This window comes from Sebastes fasciatus, chromosome 13, assembly GCF_043250625.1.
Source record: "Sebastes fasciatus isolate fSebFas1 chromosome 13, fSebFas1.pri, whole genome shotgun sequence".
In the NCBI taxonomy this organism is placed as follows: Eukaryota; Metazoa; Chordata; class Actinopteri; order Perciformes; family Sebastidae; genus Sebastes; species Sebastes fasciatus.
The window spans coordinates 14,603,953-14,617,776 of NC_133807.1; the positions used below are offsets into that span (position 1 = coordinate 14,603,953).

Below are 13,824 nucleotides of genomic sequence, written 5' to 3' on the forward strand. Positions count from 1 at the left end.
AAGGTACAGCTTTCAGGAGTCGGTTGCACCAGCTCTTCATAAGTTCCAACTTAGCGTAGTTGTAAGATAATGAAGTGTTTACTAAATGGAGATTAACGCATCACTAAATTGAATAATTTAATTAACGCCCTAAAGCATCCCCTGCTTTATGGTCTATTTGACTCTAAATGGGACCATAATTTACTAAATGAACATCATGCTGTATTGAAGAAGACTTGAAACTAGCGATTGAGACCATAAACTCATGTTTACAATGTTTACTGAGGTAATAAATCAAATGAGAAGTAGGGTCATTTTCTAATGGACTTCTATACAATCAGACTTATTTTTACAACCAGAGGAGTCGCCCCCTGCTGGCTATTAGAAAGAATGCAAGTTTAAGGTACTTCCTCATTGGCTTCACTTCTCAGACCCGGAGGTTGCCCACTGCATGTGACGCAATTTCCACTCGTTACATGCATACAGTCTTTCAAAATAAACTTCCGTCTTCACAGGAAACAACTTGGTTAGGTTTAGGCAACCAAACTATTTAGCAAGGTTTAAAAAAATAATGGTTTGTGCAATATGTGCAATTTGATTTAATAAATGACTTGAAACTACTTAGTTGTTTCTAAGAACTTAGGAGGGACTTTAGATACAAACTTACACTGAATAGCTGGTGCAACCCTAACCTGGCCATCCCTGGTGGAAATCCCAGAGTAGATGGCTGAGTGAAAGCCAATGAAAACTTTCAAACACTATTTCTGGATGGTGTGTAGGAGGATTGACACAGAGAGTGCAGCAGTCTCAAAAGATCAATGGTGGTGCTATATTGTGGCTCTCTTCTTGTCTTATAGCCGGTTAAATGCTGCTCCTGGTTTTTTGTTTTACTCAAGACACCGCCCAGCGTTGTGCTGGTGTTGTGTGAGTAGGGGCCCTCTTCAAAGGGGAGTCTTATTAGGGGGGAAGTAACGCAACACATCCAACAGGAAACTGAAACAACTCCTCTTCCGCTTTTTTTTCCTCTTTCAAGTGATCGCAGCTTCTACGAATAGAGGGGCCCGGAGGAGTGAAGCAAGCATCTCGCCACCAACATGCCACCCATTGGACAAAATGAGGAAGAGGGGGAGAAGAAGAAAAAACCTCCCTCTTGTGCATCCATCCATCCGTCCGTCCGTCTATAAACAAACACCTGGTCAAAGAGAGGAAACACACAAGTTATCTCAGCATGCTTCCGTAGACAATATCAACGTATCCCCGCCCCTCCTCCTCCTCTTCATCGCCATCAACTTTACTTATCGACATATCACAGCAAACTACTGGAAGTCGTACTGTTTAAAAAAAAGTCTGTTGTCTGTAAAGAAATTGCAATAGATGATTGTAAAAAAAAAAAAAAGTGCTGTTTTGTGCATCGTGCGGAAAAATAACCCAAAAAAAGAGCCATGTATGTTTTCAGGTATCGTATTTGTTGTATTCGTTGCATATCCCTCGTCCTGCTAAAGATAGTTATTGTTAGTACGATATGTATCCTCACAAGCAGAGCAAACAGAAAACAACTGACACAACTCCCCAAGCCATTTGAATATTTAAGACTTGAATCTATGAGAGGCTTTAAGTGAATATGTAGTGGCTATAAAAACAATGTTCCATGTGTAAATGTAAACCCTTTAAATATACAGTATGTAACTCGTTCATGTTCTGTACATAGTATATATAGACAAAATACAGTATGAGAATAATTTAAACGATCAGTCTCAAGTTTAAAGTATATCAGTATGATTCTTCTTCCCTATTGATCCGGAGATGTTGACTTTACCAGGTGACTGTAATAGTGAAAGTAAATGTTGGGTTGTTGGCCTGTCTGTCTGTGTTTCGTACAGTACAGTAGCTACGGCATCATCAGTGTTAAAGATATATATTCTGCACTTTTAACATCGACTCAAAAAAAAACCTTCAGTACTTATCTCAGCATTTTTTTTTTTTTTTTTGTCTGCTCGTGTGCATGTGTGTGGAACCAAACGCTGCATGTGTCTGGTGTGTCAGAGCGTGTGTTTGTGTGTGTGAGTGTGTGAGTGTGTGTGTGTGTGTGTGGTGGCAGAACGTGCTTTTGAATGTGAGCATGTGTGTGTTTTTGAAGCTGAGTTTAGACAGTCGGTGGTTAATTTGTGGTTTTTTTTCTCATGTCATGTGTTTTAGTGCTTATTGTCCAAAGTTCTTGTTTTGTTCTGACCATTGATGATATGTGTGTGTGTGAGGGTGTGTGTGTGTGTGTGTAAATATATATTAACATGCAGATGTATTATTGCAATAAAAAGCACTGATGCACAGGAAAAAGAAACGTACTGGTCTTATTTATTTATCGATGGACAGATATGTAGACAGATGTCATTGATTTTCAGGTGTGAAAAGTAACTAAGTACATTTACTCGAGTATAATTTCAAGGTACTTGTACTTTACTTGAGTATTTCCACTTTATGCTACTTTATACTTAGTATATATACTTATACTACACTATATTTTAGTGAGGAAAATTATACTTGTCTGACAACCATATTATTGGTGACTTTGCATATTTACGATTTACCTATTATGTATGTTATAATAACCCTTTGGGTTCAAACAATATACAAAAAAATCATATATACAATAAACCCAATACAAACAGTATGATCAGTTTATAGAATAATAATCTATTGGTGTAGATTAAACTACCCAGCAGTATATAAAGTAGTCAAATGTAGCTTCACCTCTACCAGCTAACATAGCTGCTTACACAGTAATCACTTGGTAATAAGATAATATTAATGAATTAATCGCACATCTATTATCTGTTCAAAATGTGCCTTAAAGGGAGATTTGTTAAGTGTTTAATACTCTTATCAACATGGGAGTGGGCAAATATGCTTGCTTTATGCAAATGTATGTATATATTTATTACTTTATTACCATATTTATTACTAGTTTCATATGATGCATTAGTTGCCTTAATGTGTTAAAAACATTAGTGCCGTTAAAGCGAATTAGTGTTAACTTTGACAGCCCTAGAATGAAGTCTTCAGATCCTTTACTGACGCAAAGGTCAAAATACTCCGTAATTTCAGAGTAAAAGCCCTGCTGCATTCAAAACTGTACTTGTGTAAAAGTATTTATCACTGAAATTGACTCTCAAGCCAGGGAGGAGCAGAAACCAGCAAACTGCACAGAAAAACAAAGAGAGGCCTTTGTTAACAAGGCTGTGATGAGAAACAAGCCTGACACTTATCATCTTAAGGGCCCCAGATCCCAGGATCCCAATTCACTTTAGTTTCTTCCTCCATATTCCCCCCAAGTAACGCTTGTCACATATGCATCTCAGCCCAGGGCTAACACTACAACAAATAGCTCGAGGCTGGTTCTCATTCATCAAGGACAAACAAAAAGCTCTCAGTTAACAATTCATATTTGAAGACAGCCCCTCTGCGCAACACTCACATTAAGTGACCTCCGCTTCATTTAACTTCTGCTTGTTTCATCTCTGTCAAGTTACTTCCTGTAGCTTTCCTTTTCCTTTGTCTCACTATGAAGTTCATTTTTAACCTCATCGTCAGCTCAGTTACGCAGAAGTCCCCAGTTATACATTTACTCAAGCACTTCTACTTTAATCAATCATTCCTCTACTGCACTACATTTCAGAGGCACACTGTGTACCTTTTCACTTGTGCATTCATTTTACAGCTAGCATTACTAGTTATAGAGGGGCTGACCTTTACTTGTGGTAAAGTATTTTTAAATTTTGGCATTTTTACATTTAGTACAGTGGATGGGGAAGTCTTGAAATCCTTAATTTAAAGCAGCAGTGGGTAGAATTAGAGCAAATATGTCACTATATCCTGACAGTGGTACATGAGACAGGTAATCTGAAAAAAATCATGTGGCTCTGTGTCTTCCAGTGCTCCTGATGACATCTGCAAGATTTCACAGACCGGAGGAAAACAACCAATCAGAGCCGAGCTGGAGCCTTGCCTTCTCTGAGCAGCTGGCAATCACTCGCAAACTCCGATCAAACGTCAAACTAGGCAGCGCTGATCAAATATGAATCAATATTCTGTTACTGTAATGACTATTTCCGGCCTCACATGTTTTCAGAAACATCTTGTAGTGTACGGTTTAGCTGTAAAATTGGAAAGTTTGTGAGCCGGCAGCCATGTTGAGATCTGTTGAGGAAATACCAAGCACCGCCCACCAGCCGGAAGAAACGTTCTCATTTTACAGCCAACACTAGGATCAGCATTGATTCATGGAGAGACCTTCGTCTGGTCAGCTAACATTACTGCCAAGCAGGTGAAATATAGAGTGATATTGTGGTTTTAGCTGACGTGTGTCGCCTCACTGTTTTGAGAGATGCTCGTTCATGTCTATTTAGAGCGAGCACAAGCTCAAGCCCGACGCTGACTTTCATTGACTTAACGGCCACAGGTGTCGCTGTTAACAAGCATTTCTGATTCTTACAAACAGTCCCTTTAAATGCATAAGACAAATAAACTTGGAACTTGAAACTAGTGAAGTAGAAGTATAAAGTAGTATAAAATGAAAATAATCAAAGAAAGTGTACCACAAATTGTACTTGAGTGCAGTATTTAGCTGTATATGAATGTGAATGCTTTTTTCCCCCACCATTTATTTTGCCATTGAATGTCACTGTGGTGAAACTGGGTGTCATTCCCCTTTAATCCTCCAGTTTCTCTCCAGGATTCAGATGGCATTTATCCATAAGTAATATTTGGCCACACCAATGTATGGAGGACGGAACCTGCCAAAATAAAAAAATAAGTGAATAAATACATAAATTACACAACAAATAAATAAATAAACATGTCATTAAATGTAGCAAAAATAAGAATGAAAATAAACATAGCCATTAATTAATTGATAAAATGTGACATAAATTTATTTTTGTTTTAATTTGCTTCTTTATTTATTTAACTTTGTATTAATTCCCTTATTTATTTACTCTTCGGTTTAATTTAGCCTTTTATTATTTATGTATTTATTTGTATTCTTTTTTTTATTAATTAATTAATTTATTTTTGCATTTATTTTTTATTTATTTTATTTATATATTTTTTACATGCAAGCATTTTTTTTTAATGTGTTTTTGCATTTATTTATTCATTTATTTCTGCACGATTTTCCCTTTGCATTTCACCCCTTATTTATTTCCCTAAACTTCTGTATTCTTATTTGAGTGCAGTATTTAGCTGTTTATATGAATGTGAATTCTTTTTTTCCCCACCATTTATGTTGCCATTGAATGTCACAAACTGGGTGTCATTCCCCTTTAATCCTCCAGGCTCTCTCCAGGAGGATTATGCAACCTCTCCCCGGCTGCAGTGCCCCTTCTGCGGCCGCTAGAGGGCGCTGCGGAACCTCTCCTAATGAACCACCACCTCTCTCTACTCGGCTCTCAGCAGCTCCGCTTCTCTTCTCCTGACCCGCATTCACCCGTACTGTATACAGGCAGGCAGGGGGGGGGAGGAGGAGGAGGAGGACCGAGCACACAGCACAGCACAGCTAATAAACGCTGTAGAGTTTCCCCTTTGCTGGTGCTAGACCGTGGTGGCCATGGCTTTGGCAGTCCCTGACAGACACGGCGCTCCCGTCTCCTCGCACCTGACCGCGGACTGAGAGGGGGGCTACCACCGCGGAGCGTTAGCTTCACCGCTTCACCGACCGAGAGAGAGGCTTTAACCACCGGCTGGCTGGCTGGACTCGGCTTCTATCCTTATTTGTTCTGCTTTCTCTTCACGTGTCAACCCCGGCTTGTTCCTTGTTTCCCTTGGCTTTATGTTGACGGCACAGGAGGCGGTTTTGTATCACAAGTCGAGCATTGGTGAGTGTGTGTACATTTCGTAGCGTAGATACATACAGTGCTTCTTCTTCTACATGGGGCGGCGGTGCAACGTGAGTGTTGTCCTCACGTCAACCCGGGCCTGCTTCACTGTTCTCTACTGTACATTATAGCTTCATGCAAAGCCTCATAGTCACTGTCCTGCAGCTCTTTAACTCTGTGTGCCCTTTAAGGACGTCTCACTGCATGTTTGACGTGCATGTGCTTCCTTTTTTACTGTGGTTTATATTGATGCACCTGGGTTCAGGTAGCTCCAAAGTGCACCGGTTTAAGGTCGCAACTATATATCTCACAACCAAGCAACAGGAAACCTGTTAACCTACACTCTCTCTGCCCTATATGGCTTTGCAGACTCGGGCTGCGTGAGACGTTATCCAAGAGGGAATCGGTGGAAGGTACAGAGATGGGGCTTTATGCCAACATATAGGCAGCAGCATATATAGGCTGCTATGTATGTGTGTACTTATATATATATATATGTGTGTGTGTGTGTGTGTGTGTGTGTGGCCCTCCCAATGTGTCACATTCCTCTGCTGTGACATAGCCAAGTAGGTCTGACTGTGTGTGTGTGTGTGTGTTGAAAAGTGTGCCAAAGTATGCTTGAACTGCTCCTGGAGACTTTTAATATGAATCATGCATGTAAAAGGACAATATGAAAATGTGGGTTTCTCAGCCTATTTATTTATTGTCCTTTCATTTAACCAGGTTAGTCCCATTGAGATCAAATATCTCTTTTACCTGGCCAAGATAGCAGCAAGACAACACAAAGAATTAACAACATTCAAACTTGCTCATACAAAACACTTGACACACAGACAACTTGGACTGCAGCGATTTCACCAGAGCTTTAAAGTCATTCAAGGTAGCTAAGTTTTGATAGTTGAAGATCAGATTGTACATTATTCCAAGCAGTAGGTGCCGAAAACCTAAAAGCTTGCTTTCCCAATTCAGTCCGTACTTTGGGAACAACAAATTGCAAAATGTCCATAGAAGGAAGATTATGACTTCCAGCCTATCGCTGCACCTACAGGCGTGGTGTGTGTGTGTGTGATATCATGTATTGGGGTTGCACATATAATGTCAGGAGTCTTTGCATTGCGTGTGTGGCACGTTTAAAAAGACATGGTTACAAGAAAGGGGATGTGTTCATAATTTTTTTTTTTTACATTTTGATTCCAGGATGAGGGCAACATCACCTACTTCATTGGTGGGCCACCATCGGGTGTGATCCTATGACTCAGCTTGGGCCCGGAGCTGCAGTTGAAGACATCCAGGGTTAAGGTAGGTGACAGGCATCAGAGCAGTGTGCAGGGGGGTCAGGATAAAGTGGGAGTAGTTTCCCACACTTCACCTAAAGTATCTACACCAGGAGTTCTCAAACTTTTTGGAGCCAGCGACTCCTTAAAGGGGAGAACATTTTCCAAGGACCCTCTTATAATCTTAACACCGATTAATGCTTACTACCATTTGTACTCTTAAATGCCATTGGAACTATTTGTATTCTAAAACTTTCCAACCTCAAGACCTGTTTGATAGTGATAAACAGAAACACATTTCAATTTGAATCACACCACTTTGTGTTGCTCTGATATTCCAGGTGCTTTGTAGTCAGATGTCACTTTAGCTTGGCTTATTTGCCAGCACCTTTTTTAATTTTAGCACCCCCTGACAAAGTGCCACGGACACCCACTTTGAGAATCACTGGTCTACACACAACACGCTACAGTAAAAGTTGTTCTGCCCTGCAGTGTGCATTAAGCTCAACCTTTCACACTGTCACTCCATGTTTTATTTGTGAGTGAATCTAATATTCCCTCAGCTGGAGGAGACATGACATTTTTGACACGCCATGACTCATTTGTCTTTTGGTGTTAAATCTTCAAATCCAGTCAAACAAGTCCAAAAGTACACGTGAGGCTTTCATATGGAAAATTCCCGGAAATGCGGACAAGAAGGAAAACTCTCATATAAGCACACAACAGGAATGACTATGGAACCAAAAATAATATTTCCCTAGAGTGCAGAGGCCAGGCTTACATAAAATTACCCCGGAAGCACTCGCCGTGTTTACAAGAGTTTCCCCCAGTAACCCAGTTATGATTTTGGTAGCTTGTGGTTTTTTATTAGTTTTCAGGAACTTTTCAAAGATGTATTAGTCTTTATGAGTCCTTTCCCTCAGACCTGTTTTCTTGGAAGAAAGGCAGTTTGTCTGAGTGGATTTTTTTTAAACAGCTTTACAAGCAATGACACAATACTTATGAAATCCTAAAAGGCTAAATAATGCTAAAAATGCAATTAAAATCCGTTTGAGAGGAAACTGTTAGGATTTCCCTAACATAGAAATGAAAGAAAAAATGCTGGAATGAATGACAAAACCAAAGAAAGTCCATGTAAAAATACTGCACGTATTTAAACAGTGTATATATATACATACAAACAAAGCTATAATCTCTGCCCGCAGCCAGACGTGACCTCTTTTGACGTCCCTTCCTAACACCCTCCTCCCCCTCCCCTCCATTTTCCCATAGCTCATTGCTGCAAGGCAGCGTCCCGGTTTTCTGAGGTTGAGGCTTAATGTATAGCGAGCGGGAGTGGAGGGGGGAGGAGGAGGAGACAGGAAGAAAACCAGTCTCTCGCCCCCTGCCTGCCTCAGTCTGAGGGAAATCGGTTACATAACAGGGGCTGTGGAGGCAGCCTCTGCCCCGGTCCCTGAGGTCCCACGGCCTGCCGACGTCACAGACATGTAGGAGGAGGGGCTTTGAGTCATCTATCCAGTTTATATATATATATATATATATATATATATATATATAAATACTGAGTTTGTACACTAATTAAATTCTACATGTACATTACTGTCTACCTACATACTCCCGCTTAAGCTGTTTATTTGAACATTTTGTACTGTTGTAAGTGAAGGATTGATTCACTAAAGATTGCTGCAAGATTTTAGATGCTTATAAAATTCAGATGGCATTTATCCATAAGTAATATTTGGCCACACCAATGTATGGAGGACGGAACCTGCCAAAATAAATGAATAAGTACATAAATCACACAATAAATAAATAAATATATCATTAAATATAGCAAAAATAAGAATAAAAATAAATATAGCCATTAATTACTTGATAAAATGTGACATAAATTTATATTTGTTTTAATTTGCTTCTTTATTTATTTAACTTTGTATTAATTCCCTTATTTTTTTTACTCTTTGGTTTAATTTGGACTTTTATTATTTATGTATTTTTTTTTTAAAATTAATTAATTAATTAATTAATTAAATTTTGCATTCATTTTTTTTATTATTTTTTTTTTTTTGCATTTATTTAAATTTTTAATTTTTAATTTTTATATATATATATATATGTATATATATATATATATATATTTTTTAAATGCATGTATTTTTTTAATGTGTTTTTGCATTTATTTATTCATTTATTTCTGCACGATTTTCTCTTTGCATTTCACCCCTTATTTATTTCCCCAAACTTCTGTATTCTTTTCTTTATACATTTCTTTACACATTTCTTTTTACTTTTCTTTATGCATTTCTGCCTCATTATGCAATAGAGGGGGCTGTCACTCAACGTGTGTCATCATGGGGTCAGAGTATATAGTTCAGAGTGCATAGTTGATATGCTAGCCAGCTAGCTGCACGCCAGTCTTCATCCCTGGCTCCGTAAAGCAGGTCGACGGCCTGCTGCTGCTCCCCCCACCGCTGCCTCGGACCTGTACACCTGGTACACCTGTACCTCTATACCAAAGTAGGGCTACAATGAATCATTTTCATTACACAGTATTCCATTGATTACTTTTTTATTATTCATGATAAAATTTGAACGATAACGTAAATGAAAAAAAATATTGACAACAAAAATGATGGCGAAATCTCTGTTCATTATTCCCCGACGAGTAAAGACGAGCCAGAATAGTTGTCTCTGTTCGGGCGGACAAGGGATGCTTATTTAGATTTTTTTTTCTTTCTGACTGATAGCCAACCCTCGTTAGTTTACTATATATAGTTTTTATTTTTATTTCTGTTTTTAATTTCATATAACTTATTTTTTATTTACCCTTCTTATGTATCTGTATCTATTCCTGTCCTTGTGCTGCTGCAACACCTGAATTTCCCCTCTGGAGCTCAATAAAGGCTCATCTTATCAATAAAGGCTCATCTTATCAATATGAGCTTATCTTGGATAAAACAAGAAAAAGATCAAGAGATGACACTTCCGCCCTCCTCGGCTAGAGAAATTGACCATTTTAACAAGGCCAAAGTAGCATTCATCCATATCCATATCTGCTTATCCTGTGCAGGATCACCGGGGGGGCCTATCGAGCTCACATTGGGCGACAGGTTTACTGCACAACAGTTCTTACATAATAATAAAAATACCTTTATTTATATAGCACCTTTAAAAACAGAGTTTCACAAAGTGCTTTGACAGACATAGCAAGCAAAAGCAGGATACAAGGCAATATAACAACAGAAAGCCAAACAGTGAGGCCAAACAAAAGCAAGACACAACTGAGGTTCAATTTAAATAGAGATAAAATGGTACAATAGATAAAAACAATAAAAGGGCAGGTTGTTTGGCAGTCAATAAAAGTGGTTACTAGGGAAATACATTTAAAAAAACTTAAACGTACTAAGAAAACCAGCAAGTGGTAACATTCGATTTGTTGCAGCAAGCACATTTTTGGCATTTTTGCCTGAAAATGATTAAAGGTACAGTGTGTAGGCATCTAGCAGTGAGGTTGCAGATTGCAACCAACTGAAACTTCTCCTGTGTGCCAAGCGTGTGGGAAACTACGGTGGCTGAACTGAAAATGTGAAAATACGAACGGCCCTCTCTAGAGCCAGTGTTTGGTTTGTCCGTTCTGGGCTACTGTAGAAACACGGCTGCCGCCTCTGTGAAGAGGACCCGCTACGTATGTAGACATAAACGTCTTATTTTCAGGTAATCATACATCGACATAAAGAAAATATACTTATTATATTGTATTTCATTTCTGCCAATAGATCCCCCTAAATGTTGGACACTGTCGACATTTTTTCAAATTTTGTTTGTAGATCGATTAATCGACTAATCAATATAGTTCTGCACCAAAATTATTTTGTACTGTGAAATAAAAAGAGGCCTGAGTCTGCGGCGGTTCCAGTCTACATCAGCTATGTTGCTAAATTGAAAACGTGGTGATGAAAAATGATGCTGCCCTGATGGTAATTTTGCAGTAAGCTCAGTAAATCTGCTCTAGTGTATCCATGTTGTGGACAGTAAGCCAGTTAATAGAATACTCCTGTCTACTTCCAGCTACAGTAAACAGCTAAAAGACAGCACCAGACATCAAATGGCTCTTGAAATGTAAGGCACATTGTAAATAGCCTTTAAAGATCTAACGCTTTAAATCAGATTTCTGTAATTTAGTTTGGTTTACATGCATTAGCCTGGAAGTAGGGCAGCACAGGGGTGCAGTGGTTAAGCACTGTTTATTAATTAAAGCTGGGTGGGCAGTTTATTATTGGCGTCACTGGACAAAAACTCCATAATAACCTTTCAGCATATTGTAATTCAAGTATTCTGAGAGATAACTAGACTTCTGCACCTCATGGCTCTGTTTTCAGGCTTTAAAAAATCTAACCATGACGGGAGAGTTTGGCCAATCACAGGTCGTTTCAGAGAGAGGACGTTCCTAATGGCTGTTCTACAAATGCAGATGTGCGTGTGCATGTCCCTTCAGATGGTGAATTCAACGGCGGAATGTCATGCAGGGAATTAATGAATAATTAATGATTTAGCCCCTATAATAAATACCTCGTTGTCATTTGTTCTAAGATTTTGGAATGCCTGGATTCCGTTCCTGTTTATCCTGCGGGGAAAGTTGCTATTCCAACATTGGAAACAACTGCCTACACTGCAAAGCAACCAAAAAAGGAAAAAAGAGTTATCAAAAAAGGTAGTTTGACAATATCGGTGAAGAATTTCAGAGATGGAGAGAAGATGGTGCTTATAGTTAAGCCTTCTGCTAACCGTAGCCAATGGCTCATGGGTGTGGTTAACGTTAGCAGAACGCTAAACTATTGGCATCATTTTCTCTCCGTCTCTCTAAGGGGCACAGACACACCATCCCAACATCAGAGAATTAGCATCGACGAAGGCCACCAGTTGAGTCGCCTCACATCGCCTTTTTCTTGGCCAAAAAGTTGCACTCAAACACACCGCAGAGGCTACAGCCGATGGCAAACTACCACGTATGTTCTGCGCCTGTGCGTGGTCGCGGTAGTCTCTATTCGTCATTCAAAAAATGTAACCGGAAGACCGAGGACAGCCGCTATACAAGCCGTTGTTATGATACGTACATGAAACGAGGCGTCATTTGCCGATCATTTTCACGCCACTCTCACTCACCACTTAGCTTCATTCCAGATGGCCATGTGGTTGTGAAAATATCCGTGTGTTGGAATGATCAGATGAGATCATCCTGTGTTTTTCCTCTTGACTTTACTCGTTGGCTTGCTTTCCTCACGTCCGTTTCTCTTCTCGTGCACTGATTCGTTGAAGCTGAACAGACAATCAGAATGATTTCTCTCAACGACGGGCGCCGCCGCCGATTCAACATGCTGAATTGGCTGAAAGAACTCCGACACAGGCAGACTAGAGCCAACAGTGCGGTACACACCATAAAAACAAGGCCGACAGACGCTCACCGACGGCCCCAAACTGTCCAACGGCTGACCGTTGGCTTGATGATGTGTCAGGGCCTTAATAGTTTAGCCTTCTGATGGCTACGTTTAGCAGACAGCTAAACTAAAAGCAACATTTTCTCTCCATCTATGAAATGCTTCGGCAATATTGTAGCTTGCTAGAGCCCCGAATCACAGTATGTCATCTCATAGGGCTTTTCTGAACCCACAAGTTTGCAAAGAAAACAGGACGGTAATTCTCCTAGAATTGCCGCTATATAACGGCATCAGGATCACAATCGGGATGGTGTTTGAAAGTTCTACGTTCGTGGTCGTACAGTGTACTGTATGAAGCGCGCGCACCTTCCCGTGCTCGTCTGGTGGGAGGGGCTTAGGACAGGGCTGTATTTTCAAATTCTGGCATTTTTAACAGAAAAATGCCGACCCCCGGGGTACCACTTTAATTACAATATGCTGAAAGGTTATTATGGAATTTTTTGCCCAATGACGCCAAAAATAAACTGCCTACCCCAGCTTATGTTGATATTGATTGATAGATTTATATTAATATTAATCAACACTCATTTTCGTATTCTTCTTAACAGTCAAAAGTCATATATCAAGGAAAGCTGATGAGCGTTTGCTGGTGCTAACTTGTCAAATGTGAGGATTTGCTGCTTTTCTCTGTTTTATATCAATCTAAGTTGAATGTCTTTGGGCTTTGGAACGGTTGGTTGGACAAAACAAGACATTTGAGGACATTACCCTGGGTTCTGGGTAATTATGATGGATATTTCCCCTATTTTCTAACATTTATACCCAATCGATTCATCTGAAAGATAGTCGACAGATGAACCACTGATAAATATAATTCTTAGCCGTAGGCGACCAGATAAATGAGAGGGATTGAAGAGGCGGATATAAACAGAGTGGAGTGATTGCATCTGTAATGATTGGGAGGATTGTCAGAAAAAGAAAGAGAGAAGTTATCACCTGGTCGATGTGCACACTGTTCATAGGTCTAATACCTGACAGAGTACAGATTGTACAGCTCTTGCTCACACCAGCACACACACACGCGCCCACCAGCACACACACACACACACACACACACATAAACACGCAGGGTATCATAGAAGAGCCTCGGGCTCCTCCTTGGTACTTTGGAATGTTCTATTCTTTTCTGCGAAGGCAGGAACATCTTTATTAAATACAGCCTCTATTCAATTAGTGTTAAACACCAGATTGAGACACGCATCTCCC

At 39.7% G+C, this 13,824-nt stretch overlaps 2 protein-coding genes across 7 annotated transcripts in view; both read left to right on the top strand.

Moving 5' to 3' along the window:
* The window catches only part of LOC141780445 (vesicle-fusing ATPase), a 44,541-nt gene extending 43,390 nt beyond the window's left edge, over positions 1–1,151 (top strand). For all 4 annotated transcript variants that reach the window (XM_074655680.1, XM_074655681.1, XM_074655678.1 and 1 more), the window contains one exon: positions 1,013–1,151. Coding sequence is in view for 2 of the 4 variants with exons in the window: in XM_074655681.1 (XP_074511782.1) it covers positions 1,013–1,034 (22 nt within the window). In the remaining 2 variants the exon portion in view is untranslated. The remainder of the gene's footprint in view (positions 1–1,012) is intronic.
* Positions 1,152–5,483: 4,332 nt separating this feature from the next.
* The window catches only part of LOC141780465 (thyroid hormone receptor alpha), a 126,999-nt gene continuing 118,658 nt past the window's right edge, over positions 5,484–13,824 (top strand). Inside the window, exons 1-2 of one of the 3 annotated variants that reach the window (XM_074655712.1) lie at positions 5,484–5,849; positions 7,047–7,148. The gene's annotated coding sequence lies outside the window, so the exon portion shown is untranslated. The remainder of the gene's footprint in view (positions 5,850–7,046; positions 7,149–13,824) is intronic. The other 2 variants (XM_074655709.1, XM_074655708.1) reach the window with 2 other exon arrangements.